General features: G+C 25.2%; 1 protein-coding gene across 3 annotated transcripts; it reads right to left on the bottom strand.

Moving 5' to 3' along the window:
- Positions 1 to 456: 456 nt before the first annotated feature.
- Positions 457 to 18663, bottom strand: LOC113551195 (pyruvate carboxylase, mitochondrial). 3 transcript variants are annotated; one of them, XM_026953298.1, is made up of 19 exons: positions 18501 to 18663; positions 7692 to 7858; positions 7424 to 7608; positions 6968 to 7279; positions 6688 to 6912; positions 6457 to 6620; positions 6218 to 6380; positions 5961 to 6143; positions 5643 to 5877; positions 4124 to 4171; positions 3697 to 3844; positions 3402 to 3635; positions 3100 to 3340; positions 2630 to 2879; positions 2318 to 2562; positions 2061 to 2240; positions 1135 to 1380; positions 901 to 1044; positions 457 to 827 (listed from the first exon to the last, which is right to left on the bottom strand). In XM_026953298.1, the coding sequence occupies exons 2-19, from the start codon at positions 7825 to 7827 to the stop codon at positions 576 to 578; spliced, it is 3591 nt and encodes a 1196-aa protein (XP_026809099.1). In that variant the 5' UTR covers positions 7828 to 7858; positions 18501 to 18663; the 3' UTR covers positions 457 to 575. The 3 variants fall into 3 exon arrangements, with proteins under 3 accessions (XP_026809099.1, XP_026809100.1, XP_026809101.1); XM_026953299.1 differs by lacking the exon at positions 18501 to 18663 and adding an exon at positions 18166 to 18306; XM_026953300.1 differs by lacking the exon at positions 4124 to 4171.
- Between the last annotated feature and the right edge of the window lie 7020 nt (positions 18664 to 25683).

Raw genomic sequence — 25683 nt, 5'->3', positions numbered from 1 at the left:
CTTTTTTATAAAACTATTTTTTATTTAATATATGTATAAATAAACTTATTTAATATTTATAATAGTTATTTTAATTTAGATTTTAGTCATAAATTGTTTTTTAGTTTATAATAATAAAATAATGAAATCAATATTTCAAATAATTCAAATTTTTAAACTTTTTTTAATGGTGATTTTTAAAAAGATTCTTTTTAAATTTTAATAAGTTGAATTTATACTATGAAAAAATTTTGATCGTAAAAAAATAAGATTTTAAAAATTATAACACTTAAAAATAGTTTTTTTTTTTCATAAATAGTTTGTAAAATAATATCTAAAAATTAATATTAACAACAATATTTTGACAATCACAACATTAAAACATTTAAAAACAAAAAAAATCATGAAACAAATGTCTACATTAATATACATTTTTTGTTCAAATGGATTATCACCACCAATTTGTTTTAATATATATTTTTAACAATCGCTGACTAGTTTATTAATCTTAAAACTATATCTGTTTTTTTTTTTTTTGAGTGGGGGGGTCAAAAACAAAGGTACAGAATCCTAATAAATTCATTTTTTTAACAAAATTATGGTTCAATGGATAACAATAAATCATCTCCTTCTAATTTCATTCCAACACTTATATCAATTTGTTTAACTGTTCCGGCAATAGGCGATTGCACCACCATTTCCATTTTCATTGCAGATAGAACAACTAATGGTGCACCTTTTTCAACTTTATCACCTACTTTCACACGTACATCCATTACTGATCCAGGCATTGGTGCTCCAACCTGTCCCTTATTCGATTTTGATGCTTTTGGATGTATATGCATCTCCTACAAAAAAAAAAAAACAAATAAACATTGTGATAATAATATTTCAGATAATTAATTTCATTAAATTAAATACTTTAGAAGCTTCATTGTCTCGTATGAACACAGACCGTAATTGACCATTCATTTCAAAGAATACTTCAATCTCACCATTGGCAGTTAGCTCTTCAGAAATTGCAAGTGTTTTGAAGGCTAAAGTTTTACCTTTTTCAATTGTTACCTAGAAAAATTGTAACTCGTAACATTAAAATTATCAAAATAATACTTACTCATACATTTAATTAATTAAGTAACTATTGAAAATACTAACTTCAAAGTTTTCTCCAACTTTAGGTCCGGTCAAAAATATTCTAGTATCAAGCTTATCTACTGGTCCATATTTTTCCTTGAATGTCAGGAATTCATCAGTGACTGTAGGATAAAGGGCTGAACTCATAACATCATAATCACTAACTTTTTGATATCTTTCTTGTAAATCAGATTTAACTTTGTTAAAATCTAGAGGAGGTAAGGTGCATCCAGGCCGTCCTACAACCCGTGGCATATCTTTCAAAACCTATAATAATACAATAATTTTTCAAGTTTTTAATTTATAAAAATATTTTATTTAGGGAAATAAAAGTAAAAGGTTTAAATTAGATTTCAAAGATAAAAAAGTAAGTTATTACTTAATTTTCATGAAAAATCCAGCAGCTATAATGATGGGAATTATAAAGAATAGAACAGAAATTGAGAAGTGAGAAATAACCAATAACAGATTTTTAAGAACAGATAAATTTATTCTATTAAAGAAATGGAAAAGTAACTTTTTCTAGGTAAAGAAAGCATGAAACAAGTGAAATTGATAAGGGTATATGTAATGATCAAAAATCAATACAATTTTAGATGAGACATTTTGAATTTATAGTAATACTAGAAGAAATGAAATTCAATGTTTTTAAAGATATAAACAGGCATAATAACTGTATTTATAATATTCAGTAATGAGTGATGAGGATTATTTAAATTGTTAATTTATTAAACAAGAGTGTTTCGATAATATTTAATTAGGTCATATTATGGGCAGTAGTACTGGTCTTAGGTTTTAGATTACCTACAATAATTAAAATTAAAACATTATGGTGAAATATTTTTTTCTCAAGAAGGTTATTTTACTATTATAAATGCTAGGGATGGCTTTTTTCACTTCTATAGTAAAAATATAATAATATCTATTATAATAATTTTATAATTTACTTTTGATCTCAGTGGTTCAGGGAAACCTTGGTATGGTTCTCCAATACCACCTTGTAAGAATTCAATGACAGATTTGGGGAAACTCAGTTCTTCTGCCTTTTCTAATACATCTTTAGCAGTTAATTTGTTTTGTACCATGAATTGAGCAAAATCTCCAACAACTTTGGAAGATGGTGTTACCTAAACATTTATTATTTTAAAAATTAAAACTTGAATATTTTTCAAAAGATAATAAAGTGTTATAACTTATACTTTACCTTAATAATATCACCTAGTAAAATATTAGCTTCTCTGTAAGCTTTTTTCACATCTTCAAAAAAGTCTCCTAATCCTAGTGAATAAGCCTGGAATTGGAGATTGGTATATTGACCTCCAGGAATTTCATTTAAATATACATCAGCATTTCCTGATTTCATTGTTGTTGTACATTCAAATGGCGCATACAGAGTTCTTGCTTGCTCCCAGTAAGCACTATATTCAGAAACCTCTTTTAGGTTCAAACCTGAATCAAGAAATATTTTTGAAGTATTAATTTATTAAATTAACATATATTCTTTATTTATTATTACCTGTATCTAATTCGGTATCCTGCAATGAAGCAATAATAGCACCCATACTTGGTTGTGAAGTCATACCAGACATTGAGTCCACAGCAACATCAACTACATCAGCACCAGCTTCTGCTGCAGCTAACATAGAAGCAACTCCAGCACCACTGGTATCGTGAGTATGGACATGGATAGGTAAATTGGGATATTTAGAACGAATAGCACCAATGAGCATAGTAGCAGCACGAGGTTTCAAAAGTCCCGCCATATCCTGGTTAATACAATATAAAAATATTATTTATAATTACAATTTATTTAATACCTAACAGAGGGTTGAGAGTTTTTCAACTCTTCAACCTATTGAACTTTATGAAATTTAAAAAAAGTTAAGTTTGAATATGAATAATATAAGTATTATAATTAAAATTGATTTATTTTATAATTTTTTTTTTAACTTAAGTTTGACTAATCTCTAATAATTATTAACTTACCTTAATACACAATACATGAGTACCAGCTTTAACTAACTCATCAGCAAAATTTATATAATAATCCAAAGTGTATTTTGTTTTAGTAGGGTCAGATACATCTCCAGAATATGCAATAGCTGCTTCAACAACTCCTCCAGCTTTAGCGGCTGCTTCCATACCAAGAATGATATTTGGTAAGTAATTAAGAGAGTCAAATACACGGAACACATCCATACCAGCTTGAACAGCTAAATCACAGAACCTAAAAATAAAAATATTTTAGTTAAATCAAGCACTATATATAATAATAAAAAAAATCATACTTAAAAACAACATTATCAGGGTAGTTTGTGTAACCAACAGCATTTGCTCCACGCAATAACATCTGGAATGGTATATTAGGTATAGCTGATCTCATATCTGCTAATCTTTCCCATGGACATTCATGTAAAAATCTAAGCGCAACATCAAATGTAGCTCCACCCCAATTTTCCAATGAATATAATCCAGGGAAACTTTGTGACACCCATGGAGCAATACGTAGAATATCATGAGATCTAAAATGTACATTTATTAATATTAAAAATATTAATGAGATAAAAGTAAAATCTGGCTAACCTAACTCTAGTGGCCAAAAGAGATTGATGTGCATCTCTCATTGTAGTGTCCATTAACAAAAGTCCCTTATGATCTCGAACTGCCTTCGCAAAAGCTTGTGGTCCATCTTTTGTGAGAACTTGTTTGAATCCTTGAGGTGGACTTAAACCTAAAATATATTTTAAAGCAATTATAATTTGGTTTTTATACCATATTTCTAAAATTTTAAAATTTATATTAACTACAAACATTTGATAAATATGTCGCATAAAAATATAAACTAAAATAAAATAAAAATGTAATACCTATTAATTGAAAGTTCTTGTTAATATATATGGGCTATGAGTAAATGTTAAATATGCTAAGAATTATGGCTACACAATAATGTTAAATTAAAATATTAACTAGGTATTAGTTAAGTAGTTAATTATATAAAATCATGAATTACCTGAATTATTTTCTGGATCATTTTTGCCTAATATATGTGCAATGTAATCTAGACAAGCATAATATGCAAAATGATATGAAAACAATGAGTAAAACAGGTGCATACAATTATAATACAAATACACTTGTTAAAAAAATAGTTCACACATAAAATGGTTAATTATTTTAAGTTATATAAGTAATAAATGAAAAACCTATTTATATATTTATAAATTAGTTTAAATTATATACTTAAATAAACGAAACCTATTATATTGTAACAATGAGGAAATTTATTTAGCCCCCTTGAGTATAGGAAACGTCTTATTCTACCTTTACAACAATTGGATTTTTTATAAAATGTATAATTAGTTCAGACATTTATGTATTACTTTATAAAACATATTATTTCTATAATTAATTTTATTTGAAAAAAAAACCAATGATTTTACTAATATAAGTATAATATTAAGAATTCAAGATAAAATAAGCAAAAAATTAAACGATGTATTATTGAATAATAACAGCTTAATGAAAAACTTTTGGATGATGTTTAAACGGTAAACAAGGTTAGGTTATTCTTAGAAGACAATTGTAAAAATTTTCAAATGTTATCACAATAATAACAGTTATTATTTTACAAAAAATATATACATTCACAAAAAGCTGCAAAATTAATCATATACTTTCTTTATATTTTTTAAAAAATATCAATATATTAGCATTATATATTAATTGTAAATAGAGTATAAAATTTTTTGGATAATTATTGGCCATTCACAAAAGTTTAATCTTAATTTAAGTGTAAATATAGTATAATTCAGTAGCCTTTAGGGTTTTTTGTGGTAGAAAAACATTGAATTAAAAGACATATAAACATATCAAATATCAATAAATAAGAATGAAGAATAATAAATCAAAAATACAGTCTAGAAAATTAATTCAATTTAATCTATATAGCACTGAGAAAGCTCATTTATAAGACTGTACTAAAATAGAATAATTTTATAATAGTTGAAAAATATATGTATCATAACATATGATGATAATAATAAATATGAGAACATAAAACCATACACAAATATAATAATAGAAAGAATGAATAATTTTAAATTAAGAAAATAGTTGCACCAGCCAAAGCACTTTTATTAATATTATCCTCAGCAGCGTTCTTACTCTTTATCAGTTCTTTGTTGCGTTATATGTACTTAGTTAGTAATTTGAACTTTTTTTGATTTTTCATTAAGTATAAGAAAAAATTAGTGTAACAATTTATAATTATAAATTATTTTTAAAGAAATCTAAGCAAACATGATTGGTATTATATTTGATATTAATTATATCATCTATCAGACACTTAAAATTTAAAAAAATATCCACTCGCAAACTATAAACACACAATATATACATGCAACACCATAAATATAGTTTATATTATATTAATTAGAGCATAATAACAGTGAAGTAGGTACTAGGGGTAGTAAAGATACTTATAGCTAATCAATTTATTAAAATAAAATATTTAAAAACATATAATATACCTGCAGGGAATTCAGGTACATTAGGGTGTACATTTGCGGGCTTTAAGCTGGTTGCTAATGGAGTCTGAGGACCATTTACTAAAACTTCTCCCAAATAGTTAAGTAGTTTTTGAGCTCTATTTTGAGATGGTTCCAGTGTGAAAAGTTGTGGGTTTTCATCGATAAAATATGTATCAACTGATCCATTTACAAACTTTTCATTGGTTAACACATTTAACAGGAAAGGAATATTGGTCTAAATTATAAATAAAACACATTTAACTTATATATTTGTTAAATTTAGTCTAAGAAGAAACAATTATGAGAAGTTCAATTTACTTTTACTCCTCGAACTCTGAATTCACGTAAGGCACGATCCATTTTAGCACAACATGCTTGTAAATCAGCAGCATGAGCAATAACTTTAACAAGTAATGAATCATAGTATGGACTGATTATTGCTCCAGCAAATGCAGAAGCGCCATCTAATCGGATACCCATGCCTTCACCACTCCTAAATACCTTAATTAATTTGATAAGTATTACTAGAAGTATTTAAAAAAACTGTAGTATTTTATTAAAACGTTAATATTTACTTCAATACGGCCAGTATCAGGTTGGAAATTTTTAGCTGGATCTTCAGTGGTAACACGACATTGAATAGCAAAACCTTGAGGCTTAATCGAGTCTTGTGTTAATCCAAGTTCAGGCAATGTAACACCTTCCGCAATCCGAATTTGAGATTGTACTAAATCAATACTATAATAACAAAGTATAAAATATTATCTAAAAAAAATTTAAAAATATTAAGACATCTAGTTTATTTCCATTTTACCCAGTGATTTCTTCAGTAACAGTATGTTCCACTTGAAGTCTAGCATTAACTTCAATAAAATAGAAATTGCCTTTACCATCTGTTAAAAATTCTACAGTACCAGCATTTGAATAACCTACATGCTTAGCTAATTTTACTGCACGTTCAGTCATTAAATCTCTAACCTGTTAAATTAAATGTTATTAGATATATATATTTATTTATTAATACAATTAAGTAAAATAGTTTTACCTTTGGATCCAAATGAGGAGCTGGTGCTAACTCAACAACTTTTTGATGACGACGTTGTACAGAACAATCTCTTTCATATAAATGAACAATATTTCCAGCTTGATCACCCAAAAGTTGAACTTCAATATGTCGTGGTCTTTCAACAAATTTCTCGATGAACATGGCACCATCTCCAAAAGCTGCTTTAGCTTCTGAGCTAGCACGTTCAAAACTTTCTTTTACTTCCTAAAATTGTGAACTTTATTAATTGAATCAAATATATATTTATCTAATAACTTACTTCCATTTTCCGAACCACCCTCATACCTCGGCCACCACCTCCAAAAGCAGCTTTGAAAATAACTGGTAAATCATGTTTCAGACAAAATTCAATAGCTTCATCAGATGTTCTAATTGGACCAGGAGTACCAGCCACAATTGGAACACCAGCATCAATAGCTGCCTGTCTGGCAGCAACTTTATCACCCATTTGTTGTACAACATGAGGTGATGGTCCAATGAATCGGATTCCAGCATCAATGACTGCTTGCGCAAAATCAGATCGCTCAGACAGAAAACCATAACCAGGATGAATAGCATCAACATCGTTTTCCTTTTAAATATATTATTATAATAAACAGTTAAAATAGTAATTTCTTAATTTTGAAACTCATATACACAAATTTTAAATAATAATTTGTTTATGGATTTTTAAAAATATGTATATTGTTAGCTTGTTACTTGTATGTTTAATTACTTTTGCTATTCTAATAATTTCAGGTATGTCAAGATATGCTTCTACTGGAGCTTTTCCTTTTCCAACTAGATATGATTCATCAGCCTTTAATCTATGCATATGCATTTTATCTTGTTCTGAATATATAGCAACAGACTTGATACCCAATTCATTACATGCTCTGAATACACGTATTGCAATTTCACCTATGTTTATAAGATAACCAAGTCCATATATAACATATATTTATACTAATTTAATAATGACTAATTTTTTTTTTAATACTCACCTCGATTAGCTACAAGAACACTTCTTATTGGTTTGTATTCAACTTTTGATGAATATCTCGCTCGTGATATGGAAAGAGCGATGAACTGGTTTCGAACATGATTCCGAACAGAACCACTTACATTTGAAATTATCATTATGACCGTACAATTAGAATTTTGCTATAATCTACAATAAAGAATATAAACATTTAAATAAAAATCAAGTTAATTAAATTAATTAATAATTTTATATTTTTTAGTATATTTGTTAACATTCGATGCTCTAATTATAAATAAATTAAGTTTGGTAAATTAGTTGAGTATTGAATTAACGATTTAAAACCCGTGTTCTAAACGTACAATTATTTATATTGGAGCCTAGAGGAACTTAGTCTCTCACAATTCTGCCAAATTAAGCTATCTTCAAGTAAGTGTAAAGTAAATATAATTTATTTTCTACAATTTTTTAAATAAAATTCAATATAGGTATAAAAAATTATTTAAGATGCTATTTTTGTGGTTTCTACAATATTTCTTATAGGTGATATAATAAACACGGACGATAAGTATATTGTCATAATGTCATGATATAACAGAATTGTTGTTTTTAAAAATTCAAAGATGATATTCCTTAAGTGACCTAGGTTAAACTTTTAATCGTGTTTACTCAAAAACATTAAAAATTTGGATAATATCTGCAGGTTTGATTGAAGTTATAATTCTAATAACAGATATAGTTTAATCTTTTCAGATATTTACAGCGTGCAATGACTATACAGTATACACATCAATTCAACTATAAACAACATGCAATCATTCGTTTGGTACCAATAGATGGTTAAAAATTAAATTGAGGTCGACCTAGAATAGAGCACCAGATTTATTTATCTTCATCAGATTAGCTAGCTGCATATATCGAGAGAAATATATTTCTAAACTTTGATATCGTAAATTTATTTTCAAAACAGAACTACAGAACTGCGTACTTAATTAAAATAAAAAAAAAATATAAGCCACTAAGATAGGCATAATGTGTATTTTGATAACTATAGTTGGTAAAACTTAGTTTAAGAATTTTAAAAACTTAATACTAATACATATACCTATTTATGTTACAACGATAATATTCATATACGACGCAAGGACGATGTCGTTGTAAAACTAATTTAAAAAACATTTGTGCGCATAAAATTTAAATCATTGATTTAAATTAGTTTATGAGCTTATACTGTAAACACTTAACTGTATAGTCTATAGCATAGAATCAAAATTGAGAAATGTTCATGTTTAAATTATTTAAATATATTGATTTATTAAAATTAATTGGTTATTATTGTAGGGGCCAGATTTGAATGCCTTATATTAAGTGATAATATACAAATATGAATTAATCAATTAAAAATAATGCTACTTCCCACTCCAACACAATACAGATATATGAAAAACCAAACATTGTATAAAAATAATCCCGACAGAGTTCAATTTTTCAAAGTTCAATAAACTTTATAGATATCTATACAGCTCATCAAAGCAATCAAAGCTCCAATATTATGAATAATAAATATTAAGTAATCACGTAACCAGGTTAATACCTAATCATTTTATTGTACAACCCTAAACTTTAGGTTAAGATTGTTTGATTGCCTTATTATAATTTAAACAAATAATCTCAATCCAAGTATCTACGTATAGAACATATCAAAACTAGAACTTTATGATCCAACTTTCTTTTAATGAAATAATACGGTACTTAATTTACTATTTAAATAAAACACTATATATAAATATATATATATATATATATAGTGTAATTCTTATCATGAACCACTCATTATTTTAAAAAATATTCATGTTTTTGAAAATATTTTTTACATAATTTCAAGTTGTTAAAAATACATTTTTATTAAACAATTATATTTTTAAATATTTTTTTAAGTTTTTTACTTTTTTGACAATATATAGTTCTAATATCATATTCCAAAGCAGAATAATTTTCTCAGTATTTCGGTACATTAAAAATCGAATTTAGGGCGAGTAGTTTATGAGTTATATGTATTTTAAGTTTAGACAAATGGGGTAGCGGACAAACATTTTGCGGGGTAACTCCGTATCACTACACTCTGCACATCTAAACTTTAAATACTTTTTGAAATAATGAGTGGTTCATGATAAAAGAATCACTCTGTATATAATTATAATCATGTATAATGTACTACAAAATTGATTTATAATCAATAAAATATTGTTTATTAGAATTTAGAAGTATTAAAAATGTTGATTATAAAACGAATTAATTAGTTAAGATTGTCAACGTTTATTGTATATCTTATAAATGTTATATAGTAATAACTTATTTCAAAACCTTGTATTAAAATTAAAATACTTTCCACCTATAAATTTAATGAAATACCCAAAAATAACAAAAATTTGCTGTTTTTCAAATTAAAATTGTTATTTTTTGCCTAATTAATATTCGACTGTTAAATTTGAACTAAAATATCTAAAAAAAAAACAAAATTGAGCATATGTATTGTAAGAGATTTTTTATGTTTATATGTACCTTATGAGAAACTTATAAGGAGCATAATATTAGATTTTAATATCTCATGTATCTTTTTAATTTTAACAACAAGATAATAATGTGTACATTTTTGTGGTTTTTTAATGAATTATATCGTTCCTCCTAGACTAGTGACATATTTTACCTGCAGTATATGTTTCTCATTTCTACTCATGGATATTTAAACTTCAATTTATATATTATATTTGTTGGAATACCCCGCAATCTGTATCCTATTTTTTGTTATAAGTGTTATGACTATAGACATGAATTTAAAATTTTGTTTTGTGCGTGAATAATGAAGGTATTATTATTTGAAATAGTATCAATGTCTATTGACCACTGTCCACTCCTTTAATCATGTCCGTGTATCTATTAATATATATTACTTATTATATTTAATTTTGGTATACAATATATTATACATATTGTAAATAACCGTTTTCCTAGTAAAATAATAATAATATATGACATTCGTACGATTATGAACATAGGTTGAAGATAGTAAACTTGGATCAAAATAGATTGGTCTTAAAAGAATCAGAAATTCGAATATATAACCAGTGGTAGCCTACAATTCCAACAAAATGTATACTCAATTAGAAAAAACTTATTTAAAAATTAATCTTTAAACAGCCACAACTCATTGTAATCCTATTCTTACATATCTATCAATTGTATGGACACACACAATCATAGCAATCTACTCATCTATGCGTAAAATACAGTGAAGATTACGATCACCAAGGGCATTTATACCAATTATCGCAACTATAGTTAGGGATGGGAATGAAACAGCAACAGATCTGCCAATTTTAAGGGATTTCCATTCTTCAATATAGAATAGCCTGTAGCACCAGGCAATTATTACAAATATTTCAACAATACGTCAATACCCGTATTTGAAGAAAACATTTCCGAACCACTTCCCTATAATTGCTGCACACTAATCGTGTCCCGAAATCCCTTTTCCACGTGAATTACGTGCCGGTGATGTTTAATGACTACACGAATTGCGTCTCAATGTAAAATCATTATTTTCCTTCCATTTTACACAGACTTAGGACTGTCAATAGAAAATTATGACTACCGGTAGGTTAAGAAATAATGATTTTTGTCGTTTTTATGCAATTAGAAGTAAGCAAAATTAAAATGTGTAGGTTTAAATTATAGGAGTGTATTATAATAATTCAAATAAAAAATAATAAAAAAGTTATAAGTATAAAATTAAAAAACTAGTAAAAACTTGAATGGAAAACTTAACCTTTTTTTTTGTGTTCTTGACTCAAACCAACCGTTTGAATTTCCTCCACCAAATTTGACCTAAATAAAACCTGCATTAAATCCTTTCATTTGAACTGATAGACACACGATTAATAATCATGAGTATATTGCTTTTTCAAATTCGGCAAATATTATTTTAATTAAACAATTGATAATATTTTTTAGATTCAGATTTGAGATGTTTATACGTTTTAGTATAAGTATCTATATTTTTACTAGGAAGTAAAAAAAATTCCAGTGGTAAATAATTATTATTTTTCAAGCCCTGGATTGTACAAAATTGTGTAAAAAATATTGGGCAACTTTTAAAAGTTCCATCCACAAATATTGAATAGACTTCACTTAAAAGCCGGACGAAATTCATGCAGTCGTTTAGATAAAGCCGGACACAATTCATGTAATCGTTTAGAATCTAAACTTTAAATAAAGCTGGACGCAATTCAAGTACCCATTTATCAATTTTTTTATTTCGGGACGCAACTCGTGTGTAGCCTCCCTATAATACACCTTATTGGGCCAAATGGGCCAATCTGTTATATGATTCTGTTACTTATACTTAAGTTTTAATTCTAATAGCGTTGGTAAATAAACTTCACACATTGAATAAGCATTATTAAAGTTCTTTTTCCACCAAACATCTATTATTAACTCTATTCTCTAAAGTGCTTTATATAATACTCAAATTATTCAATAGACAATAATAATCACTTTATGTAACATTGTAATTAGCTTATCTTTCTATTTTTTGTATAATGTTTAACAATAATTTGTAATTGTTGAGCTATATAATAATTTGTATATTTTAATTGCCGAGATATATTATTAAAATAAATAGAATAAATAGAATTTACAGATATTTCAATTTAAAAATGTTGATTCTTATAAACTTATAATTTTAAATATAACCTACATTTAAATATTTTAATTACTCCTAGAATAATTAAAATTATGTAATTTAGTAATAACTCTTTATTTCCTGAAACCTACTAAGTAACTTCTGTAATATATATTTTATAAATTATACTGTAGTTTTTATATATGCGAAAAATATAATGAAATTCAATTGGTTGTAAAAAGTTATTTTTATTTGAAAACGAAGCCATAACAAATATACCACAATAATATTTGTATTGATGCCATTTTAAAGTACAGTTCAATTAAAAACATTTTCAAAACAGTAGATATTAAAAAATAATTAAGTATTAATTTCTTTACTAGATATTTTCAAAATAAAAGCAAATTCAAGAATTTAAATTTAAATAAAAATATTTAAAAACCTAAACAAACCAATAACAATAAATATTATTTACAAAAAAGTTTATCAACATATTAACGATTATGTTTTAGTTTTGATAGTAAATATTCTTAATTTTATTGTATTATTTTTTTAATAGTCAAATAAAAAAAAACCCTAATATTATGTTCTTTTGTAAAAAAATTAACCAAAATAATGGTTTGAAAAAGTATTATTTATAATATAATCAAAAAATAATAAGTTCGATAATAGTTATATTATTTGGAAAATTGTACACAAAATAATATAAAAGGTATTCATGCTTTACAAATACCTAAGTAAGAGTACATAAATATATGTATATATATATATATATATCATAAATAAATAGTTATTATAGTGAGTACCGTTACTCAGTAGTCAGTACTTGTAAGTTATAAAAAAAATAGTTTATGACATCGAAACAACCAACATAAATACTTTGATGATGAAACTTGCATTGAATTTGAAACGTCAGTATAGAATCAATAATAGCAGTTATAAATTTATAATTCAATAAATATAATATAATATGTTAAGTACATCGGAACTCATTAGCATATAACTAAATATGAGTAATATATACCATAATATACAAATCTGTATCCAATGCGACTAAATATAATAAAAACTAACGGTATCTATGCACTTGATAATTTTTACATGACGTTCTATTATTATATAATATTGTATGTATGTATGTATGTATGTATGTGACAATATGGGTTATGCAATATGCATTTACGCTTAAACGGTTGCACCGATTTTGATTTTTTTTTAATCTTCTAAAGCACATTGTGGAGAAGATTTTAGGTATGAACAGTAGCTCTAAAACGGCTGAAACTAAAAAGAAATAGGTATTTATACGGGAAAATTTGGAAGTTATGATAATTTATTTTTGAAAAAAAATAGCGGTTTGAAAGTATAAATTTTCTATGCTTTATTAATTTTAAATTTCAAGTATAAAAAACAAAGTATAAGTTATGACGCGATACAACGACAGATATAAATTGGATAATATACATAATATATATTGATTTATTTATTAGGTATTCGTAAAACTACCACTTAAAAATATTACATCTTGATATTAAAAAATAATTTAATTAGGTATGTTAATAATAATTAAATAATCGTTTTAATTTGAAATTTTTGCTAAAATTCATTAGCAAAGAATTTAAGTACCTGTATTATATTATAATGGTAAAAATACGATAATTAATATCACATTATTTAATATAATTATGTTGATTTAAAAAAAAAAATTATACGAAAAATTGTATGCTTGTTAAATTATTATACATGAATAGTTTGCGGCCTTAGTATTGTGCCTACTCAAAAATATGTTCAAGGTCACATTGTAAAACATCGTTGACTCAAATCACACTATCACGTGATAAATTAAATTTAGTAAATAAATAAATATAAATTTTACATAATATTAATTTGTATATAAAGTTTTTTAATTTCTAGTATTGAAAAATTGATATTGGGTAACTTTTTACTAATAATAAAATATAAAAATCTTTAAAAGAATTGAAATATTAAGCATAATTTAAAAATTTATTATCATGATTCTGATGATGGCCATCCGGGTATTGTAAATTTATATAATTAGATAATAACTTATACTATCTCTATAAGTAAAATTATTATGCATATTTTAATTGTCCAATATAACATATTTAATTATCAAAAAACTTTTCCATAATATAATATTTATTTGCCTGTAAATTGTAATTTAATTTTTTGTATTTTTAACATTTTATATACATTTTTAAAGTAATTTTTTTAAGCTATTTTTAACATTTTATGCATTTATTTCGTGTATTTATTAATGTTTTTTAATTCATTAAATTCCTGGCTTTAGTAATGATATAAGTTGAGTACGTATAAGGTTATAAATTATAACCATTAATATTAGTTATCTCAAAACTTAAAATATAGGAAAAATAGTATAAGTGAATTGCTATACAACTAACAATTAAATAATATTGGGTTGCCCATCTTAACAATATTATATTAATTGCTAAAATATTATTTGTTTTAACACTTCTAACTTTTTTTCTCTAGGTATATAATTATTGACGCTGAATAGTACTTATATGTTTTGTATAACTGAATAGTAATTCTAAAATATTTTACGTAAATATATATAATTTCAATACATTAACCTATGGTTAAGAATAAAATACAACAAATATATGCCTACTTTATTCAAACTTTATTGAGTAGGTAATAACTAATAATTATATATATATCAGTGTATACTGTATCAATAAGATATTCATGTTCAAAAAATGAAGCAAATCTCAATATTCTCCTAAAATCCCCATCGTTTCTATAACATAAATTTCGTATCAGGTATACCCATAAAGTATTTAAGTGTATATAATAATGTATAATATACATATATTATACATATCTAAAGCAAGTACTACATTATATATAAATACACATATACAATTTATTTTTAAATACACGACCACTCAAATCTTTAAGTCTCTTATCAGTAAATTTGTACTTTTTAACTTCGTATTTATTAGAGATAGGTCAGGGGTTGTTTAGATAATCTATGATGTAAACCAATACGAATTATAATAGGTATAATTATTGTATAATAATAACGGTCATTTAGCATGTATGTTCCAGTACATTTTTGAGCCTGAATCATGTATAATATTACTTATTAATTACCCATTTTGTAAATATCTATAAAGAATAAACTGTTTATAATATTTAATATTTATGGTATTTATTTATGTGAAATACTCAATTTGTAAGTGCAATTTTCCAAACAAATATTATATAGAATATGGACTTATAATAGGTATATTCATTTTAATTTAGAATTTTATGGGGTTTATAAATATATGCTAATCAAGAACATATAAAACCTATATTATTTGGATTATCGATTATCCCTATAAAATTACTCTCGCTAATTATGAATCACGTGGGCGGTAAAGACAAGGTCTGGCCGTCTGGGCATATTAAGTCACTAAATCACAATTGGGAAACATCAATACAGCATGTCGCTATTGCGCAGAAGTTTATCTGTGTACAAGCTAATACCTGCATAAAAATTTGAAAGACAAATTTAACAAAACACATCACACCTTTCCTTATTTTTACCAAACAATATTATGATACCTTTCTTTTTAGGTAAAACTAAAAAATGATTGTATGTATACACTAATAAAAAAATAATTTTAACATAAATTCGATTGGAGGTTTTAGAATAAGTAGAAAACTGGAGATGATAGCGCAGGATCATTTTGGATCCTTAAAAATATAAAATATATATACACTATATACAATTATATACTATACACTAAAACAATCACGACCAATAATTATTAATACATTACATATATTACATAAATCAAAAAATGTATTAAGTAGGTAAATAAATTTCAAATACGAATGAAATTACAAGAATATAAAATGATTCAGATTTTAGGCATTTGGTATTTTTAAGATTTTAGACCAGCTATCAGAAATCGATTAGGGACTAGGGAGTAAGCACTCATTACACATTGCACTTAACAATACATGCACAAAATACCACGAATTAAAAATGGACAAACTTTTGGTATTATTAGTATATTTGTGTAAAAAAAATTCATAGGTACGTATGTAAATTATGAATTCATTTTATTTTTCTCAAAATAATTTCAATTTTTTAGAAGCAGAACATATCTATAGTTACTTTTTACTTTTATTACTTTGTTATAATAATGACTCAATTTTTTCAATTTAAATTATTGAAGAAAATTGCAAAAAATTGTATTTTACTATAAATTAGTAATAACTAAATACTATATTACTATTTGTATTATTATATGATATAATATTATTAAATAATATATAATTAAAAATATATTTATTAAAGCTAAAAATCAAAAGTTTATTTTTAATACATCATATTATTCTACTAACTGGCGACTCGTGATGATCAATATTATCTATATCCATTGATGTTTAAAAGTTAGTTATGTTCAAAAGATGAATGGTAGGTAAATAGCTAATAGTTAGTGTCTATGGTGATGAACAAACAGATTTTAATGTATTATACCTCAACAACTTCACGGCAATTAAAGTTATACGAACCACACAAGGTACAGAGGAAGTTCATTAAAGAATTATTAACAAATTGCTGAATAAAAATGTAAAATTATAAATGGTTTTTAAATTATTCTATTTACCTAAGCATAATTAAGTTTTAATAAGGCCTCTGTATTGATAGTAACAAATATAATTTTAAAGATATTGTTATCTATATATTTATATAATTTATTAATAACCGTAGTAATAATCGTAGTAGATTTTCAAGGGCATTTCTAGAAAAGGGCAAGCAAGAGCAGTTTTCGTTCTCGTTCAACATTATTTTGTTAATATGACCTTATATAATTTCATAAATAAATTAACGTTAATACATATATATATATATATATTTATATAACTAGGTATGTATGTAAAATTTAAATCAAAGAAAACTACTTTATTAAAATAAATTGTCCTTTCAACGGAAAATGTATAAAAAGGACCTTGAAAAGCTGTTTTTAATTAGTTTCAACATAAATATTACTTAATAAAACATTTTAATTAAAAAAAAATCTTTATATAATCTTTAGTAACGAATAACAAGTTGAATAAAACAAAAATGCACATAGGTTACTCAAAAATTGTCCGTGCCTTTTACTTTAATTAATTTTTATATTTAAATACTTCTTTAATAGGTATACGTTTAATTCAAACTATTGAAAAATATCAAAATATTAACCTATTACAATTATTATTTTAAAAAAATAATTAAGTAACCAATTTATATTTATAATAAAATTACCTATAACAATTAGAAATGTAATGTTTTTTAAGAATATTGTACGTATTAATTTATAAATGATTTAAACTGGGTAAATAAATAATTTTTCCGTAACAATCATATATGCTTTATTGCTTTCTATAGACTATAATATATATATCAATAGTAAAAATTATAATAATAAGTTAGGTAATGTAAACTAAACTAAACTAAACCATATAGCTACATAATATTATATTCAAATAAGTTAAAATATACAACCAAATATTATGACTACTTGTTTATACTGTTTATAGGTCAATACCCTGTTATTAACCGAAAATAAATATAAAATAAAAAGATTTTACAAATCATAGCAAAAAAACAAACTATGAAAAATGTAATTTATATAACATAACATACTCGTAGGTGATAAATATATTTCAATTTAAATACGTAAATGAACGTTCAACAATTTTTAATACATTTTAAAGTATTAAAAATTAAAAATTATAAATAATATTAAAATTATTCAATAATTCAAAAAATAAATAAAAACAAAATGCACACCTGACACCTGTTGACCGTTCGAAGGATAACGTACCGGATAACAAACTAATAAGAAAAATTAAATTGCCGCGCTTGTCGGTCGTCTGTGACCTATATAACCTCAAAACTCGTTCACCTTGCACAACCTTGCAGCTGTGCGAATGTGCCCAATGGTGATCCTGCGCAGTGTACGCTCGTGATAATATCACGTCAATAATACGATTACATTATTATTATTATTATTATTATTATTATTTTATTTAATACGACTCGTATGATATTCCTAACGAAAGTTATTGATATTTTTTAGTATCTACTATCTTGATCATATCGAAGCTAAATGTGTAGGTACTTACATAAAATATCGATAGAGCTCTTCCTATTAGGTGTGAACCAGTATGAAAGACGTCCGTCCACTGACCGAAACTAATGCCTAGTGAACCTTCTACAAAACTTATATGTATATGTGCTAATATAAAACGATAACGTTCGTTTAATAATTGTAATATTCTATTCCACTACATGTTTACTATATAGTCGCTGATAACCGATGTTAAATATTATATAGTCCATTATGACAATGACATCACAAACCCCCACCGTACATTGAACAATATAAACAGTACCCAAGGTGTTATGTTATTCTGTGGTTGTACAATATTAACCATTAAAATCGGCAGACTTTTGAACTGTGCTGCTATCTAACAGATTGTTTTCTCAAAAAACTTTTTTGAACTTTCATCTTCCTCAGTAGTCAGTACGGATACGTCTAGAGCACAACTATGATATTCAACAATACTATATTGTAACTTATAAGATATGTCCCAAAACTATCGTATCACTCTAAATGTATATGGTAAATATAAATACATAATCGCTTTATTCATTAAAAAATAACACTTTTTTAAAAGTTTAGGTATGTACTTTTAAATTACAATTTATCTATAGTGTTCTGTTGGAAAATGTAGCTAATTTAAATAGATAATAACATAATAATTTACTACGAAGATACTTTGGGTGTTATGTGAGCAATGGTATCTTATAATGCAGAGGGGGGACTAGTAGGGGCATGTATCTCCCAACCATCGGTATCGGACTATTTTTCTCAACTGATTTTACTATTATGTTTCATCGTATTTCATTATCTGATCAGTGAAAACAATCTACCTGAGTATGATCATATACGGGACCTTGGTGTAAAACTTCAATCCAATCTCCAATTTTCTACCCATTCGATAAAATGTGTCTTGATAAAAGTTATCAAAACTCTTGGTTTTTTAATTAGTTACCAAATCTTTCGACGACATTAATTGTCTCGGAGTTATTTTTTGTGCCTTAGCACGACCTATTATAGTGGGATATGGATCAATTATATGGAACCTCTATTACGATATCGCATAAAGAAAAACTTGAAAGAGTATTAAGAAAAAATACGGTTTATAAGATATAAAGATTAACCAATTCACTAGATGAATTTTTAATGAAGCCCCTACAAAGTAATTTAAAGGTCTATTCTCTTTCAACCCATTGTAAAATATCTGACATATCTTATCCTATTTTGAATTGTATATCTTTCCACGTTCGGAATATTCGTACGTTCTATACAACACTCAATACTCATGTTGTCATGTCCTACGTTTAGGGTTGTCATACGTCCCAGTTTTCCTAGACTGTCACTGGTTTTTGATTTTTGACTCAGTGTACCGGTGTCCCGAAAATAAACTTCGGGACGCCTATACAGGTGTCCCACGGAGATTTATCGAATGAAATAATAATGAAATCACTTTTGTTCTAATCAATATTTTTATAAAATGTCTTTTAAATATAATTCATAGGCACTTGTGCTACATTTTTAGTATACATTTTTTATTTTTAATGCCGAAAATAAAAAACTTAAAAATTTTCAGGCTAAAGTAGCTAATTTGTAAATTTAATTTAAAAAAATTTAGATGGTAAAAACATTTAGGTATATTGGTATAATATATACATACATTTTTTAATTAATAGACATTTTAAGGTAAATTTAGACGACATTTAATATTTAAACTATGAATAACGGAATTTTAAAATATTTTAATAACTCAAAAATATAATTTGTAGGAATAAAGAACTCTTACGCGTATAATTATATTTTATAATTAATATATAAAAATAATGTATTATAATGTATACACAGTGTAATTTTCAATTCTAATGTTTTTGGTAAAAATTAAATCGACCCAAACAGTAACACACTCGACACTTTCTATCACACAGTAGAGTAGCTTGACCACCTATTTTATAGTTACATAATTTATATTGATGTCAATGATGTCATCAATACATTTATAAAACAAGAAAATTCAAAATGTGAATTATATAAGTATTACTTTAAAAATAGCATATATTTCACATTTCAAAGCAGAATACTTTTAGTAGTAAGTAGTTTACATACAAATCGAATTTAAGAACGAGTAATTAACTAGTTATAGTTTATAACCCACTTCACTCAGCTCATAGACTCTTCAAATACTTATAGATAAGTATTGTATACTGGTCGAAATTCAATTTTAATGTATCGAAGTACTTCAAAGAGTATTTTGCTGCGGAATGTGAAATATAATATATACTTCACATTTTTTATTTTATTGTTTTTTTCAAATTGAGCTTTTCCATTTATAATAACGAAATAATATTAATAAAAAATTGTCGTTCAAAAAACTAAAAACTAAAAACTTTAAAAATTTACAAAAATAACTTTTTTTTGCAATGATATCGAATTATAATAAGAATTGTTTTCAAATAATTAAAATTTATAAAATAATGTGTTTTAAAAATTAAACGAATCACCTAACAGTATTTACAATTGTTTACTACATACATTATACTCACAAAAATCTTAGTTTAAAAAACTAATAAGTCTAAATTAAAAAATAAATAAAATTTATATTATAGTATTTTACAACATTGTAATTTAAAATAAATGTATATAACTAAATAAAATGTGGATCGTTCTATTTTTATCATTAGTGGTGCGCGACTGTTTGATAATATACTTAAGTGGTACGCAAAAAAAAGTTTGAGAACGCTGCTTTAAAGGCATGTTCGGGTGTCCCGGCTAGTCATTCAATTTGTTCCATAAACGTGCGCACAGGGACTGCCGGGTGTGTCTGGGCACCCCACCGATATTTTGTAATTGGGGTCCTAAAATGTATAAGTTCCAGTGCATAGAAGGCTTGCATTTCAACTGATTTTACTAAAATATAATATTTTTTTTTTGCTAAAATGTATATATAAAAATAATAAAACGTAAATTATTTTGAATTTGCATGGAATAACTTATTATGATTATAACAGGTATAAATGTTATTAACTACAAAAGTTTAAATAATAAATAAAAAATTCAATTATCTTAGAAATAAATATTAAATCCAACGATTCAATTCAAGGGAATATATTTTATACCACTTGGTTTTAGTACTTACTTATTTACCACTGATTAATATGTACATGTATTGCTAAGAGAGGGCCCAAATGTATAAAGTCATAACTTTTGATTATCAGTAATAACTAATAACTAATAAGTTATTGATTATAAACTGTTGCCCATAAGCCATAAAGCCCCTTATTTGTGTCTTTAGATCACCGCCAATAAGTTCATTTAAATGTATTATTACTAATATTACTTATAATTAAAGACTGCAGGATTTAATTGATATTGCAACTATTTTTGCAGTTAAGATAAATCAAATCTGATCAAATATAATATAGTCTATGGATGTATATATATTTTATGTTCTCTCATTATATGCCTATTTAATTTCATAGTGCAATTTTTTGCAATTTCGGCGATTTGGATTTTTTTTAAATTCTGTGTGTTTTAATGAACAAAATACTTAACTAAATTAAATTTATTATTACATAAATAACTATAAGTACCATTGAAACTAAATAAATACAGTGAAAGAAAGCTGGACATACCTTTACCTCTCTAATCAAAGGTGAGGAGCATAGTTAAATGCTGCACTTTTCTATGCAAATAATTTTAAAAAAAATGTAATTGTGATTAAAAGTTTAAAAAACGATGTTGTCAGTGTGAAAATGCTGAAAGGGCTTGTATAAAATAATACAGTAAAATGTGGTTTATAACATTCATAAAATTAGACTTATCTGAGTTATACATTAATCTTACAAACTTGGAAGAATCGAATAGTGAGTTACTTAAAAGTATGAATATGTTTAGAAGAATTGAAGATATTTTAACAAATATTCCTGTTCCAAATGGAAAAAGAACTAAAAATAAATTTATATATGAGTATATAATTGAAAAAAATAAAGGATATAAAACTATTAAATCTTACTATGAAGTTATGTAAGGTAAAGTAGATGTTAATTTAGTTATAACGCCTAATTTATTACATTTTTTAAACATGCACCAATAACTAGAAGTAGAAGTAGAACGAATTTTTTTTTTTGTACAAATATATTTTAAGTGATAAAAGATTTAGATTTAATGAACATAATTTGGAAATATATTTAACTATCAATTTTAATTCAAAAAAGTAATACATTCATCAATTATTTTTTTTAAATTAATTTAACTATAGTTAAGAGTTTCAATTTTTTTTTATACGACTTTGGCATTTTTACAATGCAATTTATTATGTATTTTTTGGTATAATTATAAAATAGTAATATAAAATTTTTACGTGTTTTTAATGCGTACCGTCGCTGCAAATATGTATATATTATCTATGTTTATACCCCATTTAACACCCATAGTATATAAAATATACAAAGGAGAGATGTTGTGGTCAGATATAAATAACACATTTTTTTATGAAACGTATTCAAATAATCCTATTTAGAAAAACTTTAAAATTATAATGTTGTTCATAAAAAATTTTAGTTATAACCTACTTAATTTTAATATACACATGTATATTGTTAAAAATTATATTTAAAATTATTTTTTCATAGTCTTTAAGTACTGACCCTTTTTAAAGCATTTATAAATATTTTGAGACAATTTTTTTTGTATTACATAGGTCAGGTTTTATTCCATTAGTCTCCAGTATCATACAAACTATATACACTAGAACTAGATATTCATTACGCTGCTTATACTCTATTATGAGCTATGAAACGATTACATAACTACATAAGGTACTTATCCTAAATCAATGTAATCTATAGGCTTCAATGGACATATTATTAGTATACTATACTAGTGTTTAGTAATTATTTTTATTGTTATTATTTACGATCATAATTATAAAGCAAAGTAAATGCCAATATAAATTAAAATTTAATAAATAACTGAACAACAGTAGGTACCTAATGTTTTTTCTTTATTAATATTACCTATATTCAGTTATAAACATAGAGTGTTTATTGATTATACATTATTTGTGAATAAAATTGATTTAAATGTACGAGTATTAGTATAACTTAATTGTAAGTTACAAGGAATTATATTATTATGTGTCATTTAGATATATTGACACATTGTTTAACATGAGTTATAATGATTCCAACTTCCATTTAAAAGTAGGTAGATATAGGTACTTATTTATTTATACACCAGCCTCTTGGTTATTATTTATTTTGAAAAACCTCTTCAAAAACCAAAAAACAAAAATAATAATTATAGTTAGGTAATCAATAAAAACATTATAATCACATCACCGCAAAATGTTATTTTACGACAATTGCGATAAAACAAACAAAAATTAAGTACTTATTTTAAAGTGAAAACACATAATGCCACACGAATGACGAGAAGCCTAAATGGCGGAGTTTAATTAAGACAACTAAAGTGAAAATAAAGATGATCAATTAGTTCTCATTTATTTATAAATGTTTAAGCTAGGTACCTAATAATATAAGTATTACCAAATGTAATAGTATAATTATTTAAAAAAATATAAATATAATACGAAAGATTGACTTATTCATAATGGGTAATGTGCTAAAATTGTGAATTTAAAGCAGTTATTTTCAGTGCACCAAAATGTGTGTTGCAAAGAAACTATAGCTTACGATTTCTTAAATTATATAACATATTTTATTTTAATAAAAAAAATATAAAATGTAAACGGCACGAATCTTTGAAAATATATAACTAAAAAAAAAAAATTTTTTTTAACCATACTTAATATAATAATAAATGTAGACATTACTTTATCTGTATCATATTCTAGGAGAGGAGGCTAGAAATATCAATTAACATGTAAAGTCGTGAATAATATTGCAGTAACATAATATATTATGTTAAGAAATATTGGAGAGGGGTTTCAGGAAGCTTAGGAGTTAAACCTAGATTATGACTAATGGTCTGTATGCAATATGAAGAAAAATCTAATAACCGATTTGAATATACATATACCCTTTGTTACAATAAGGATACTGATACTAGTGATTCTATCTTTTACATAGGTGGATATAGGTGGTTATTTTAGTAATTCAATGCACATAGAATTTTTTCGGAGGTTATTGCTTGAATAATAATTTTCCAGAATTTACATGCTATTAATTATATTATAAAAGTATAGAGTATAGACTATAAAGTACCATTAAAATGGATATTTTGTTAAAATTTATTTTCATGAAGTACGATATTTATCAGAGAATATGACATGTTGGTCTCTAAACTCTCCTTGTAAAAGCCATCGAATGCATTAGATCTATAAATTTTTTTATCATAGATAGTAGATACGTTCTAACTAAGAAAAAAACGGTCAAGATTTAAGTACATAAAGACTGCTTACTGCGAAAATGCAATAGGTATTCAAAAACTGTTCACAAATTTCAGTAGTTATTAAATATAGGCACTAGGCAGTAAAGCAAGAAAATATAATTATATGAAGACATTTATCGAAACTTGAAAGTACAGTTAATAAAAATCAAAAATAATTAAAATAGTTTAGTCCAGAGGATTATGAAATAGTGTACAGCTTAATCAATTGAAAAAAAAAAAAAAAAAATGAAAATCAGGTAAGAATGTTTCCAGCGAGATTTAGGTTAAATTTACAATATTGATAGAACTGATAAACTGATTTACGATTGTCGATAGAATAAATCACCTTGTGTATTATATAAAATTATAATAATATATTAATATATTATATTAATAATATTATACACACTACGTCTATATCATATGAATTACGATTAAGGTTAAACGTACGATAACACTTTGTCACTTTGTAGTTTGTACTATTGAGAATTGATATGAAAAATATAATTTTTGAAGAAAACAAGTTGCTTAATTCGTTTTTTTCTCCTTCAAACATAGGTATTACGTTGATAGGTATAACCGCTAATATGTTATTATAGATATTATTAAAATGAAATATTATAATTATTAATCACTAATGAATGTTTGTTGTAATTCAAGCAGCCCTTCATTTCAAATTAATAAAAAAAAAAAAAGGTAAACAGTGCGAGCAGTTACGAAGATAAGATTCTAAACTGGGGTGACTTTCCAGTTTCTACATTTAATGGTTAACAACAGACTATTTTCTTTCCGTGATTAACTTCAAATTTACGATTAAGTCA

This window comes from Rhopalosiphum maidis, chromosome 2 (genome assembly GCF_003676215.2).
Source record: "Rhopalosiphum maidis isolate BTI-1 chromosome 2, ASM367621v3, whole genome shotgun sequence".
Classification (NCBI taxonomy): Eukaryota; Metazoa; Arthropoda; class Insecta; order Hemiptera; family Aphididae; genus Rhopalosiphum; species Rhopalosiphum maidis.
The sequence above is the reverse complement of the archived record's forward strand: the minus strand, read 5'-3'. Positions and strand labels throughout refer to the sequence as shown.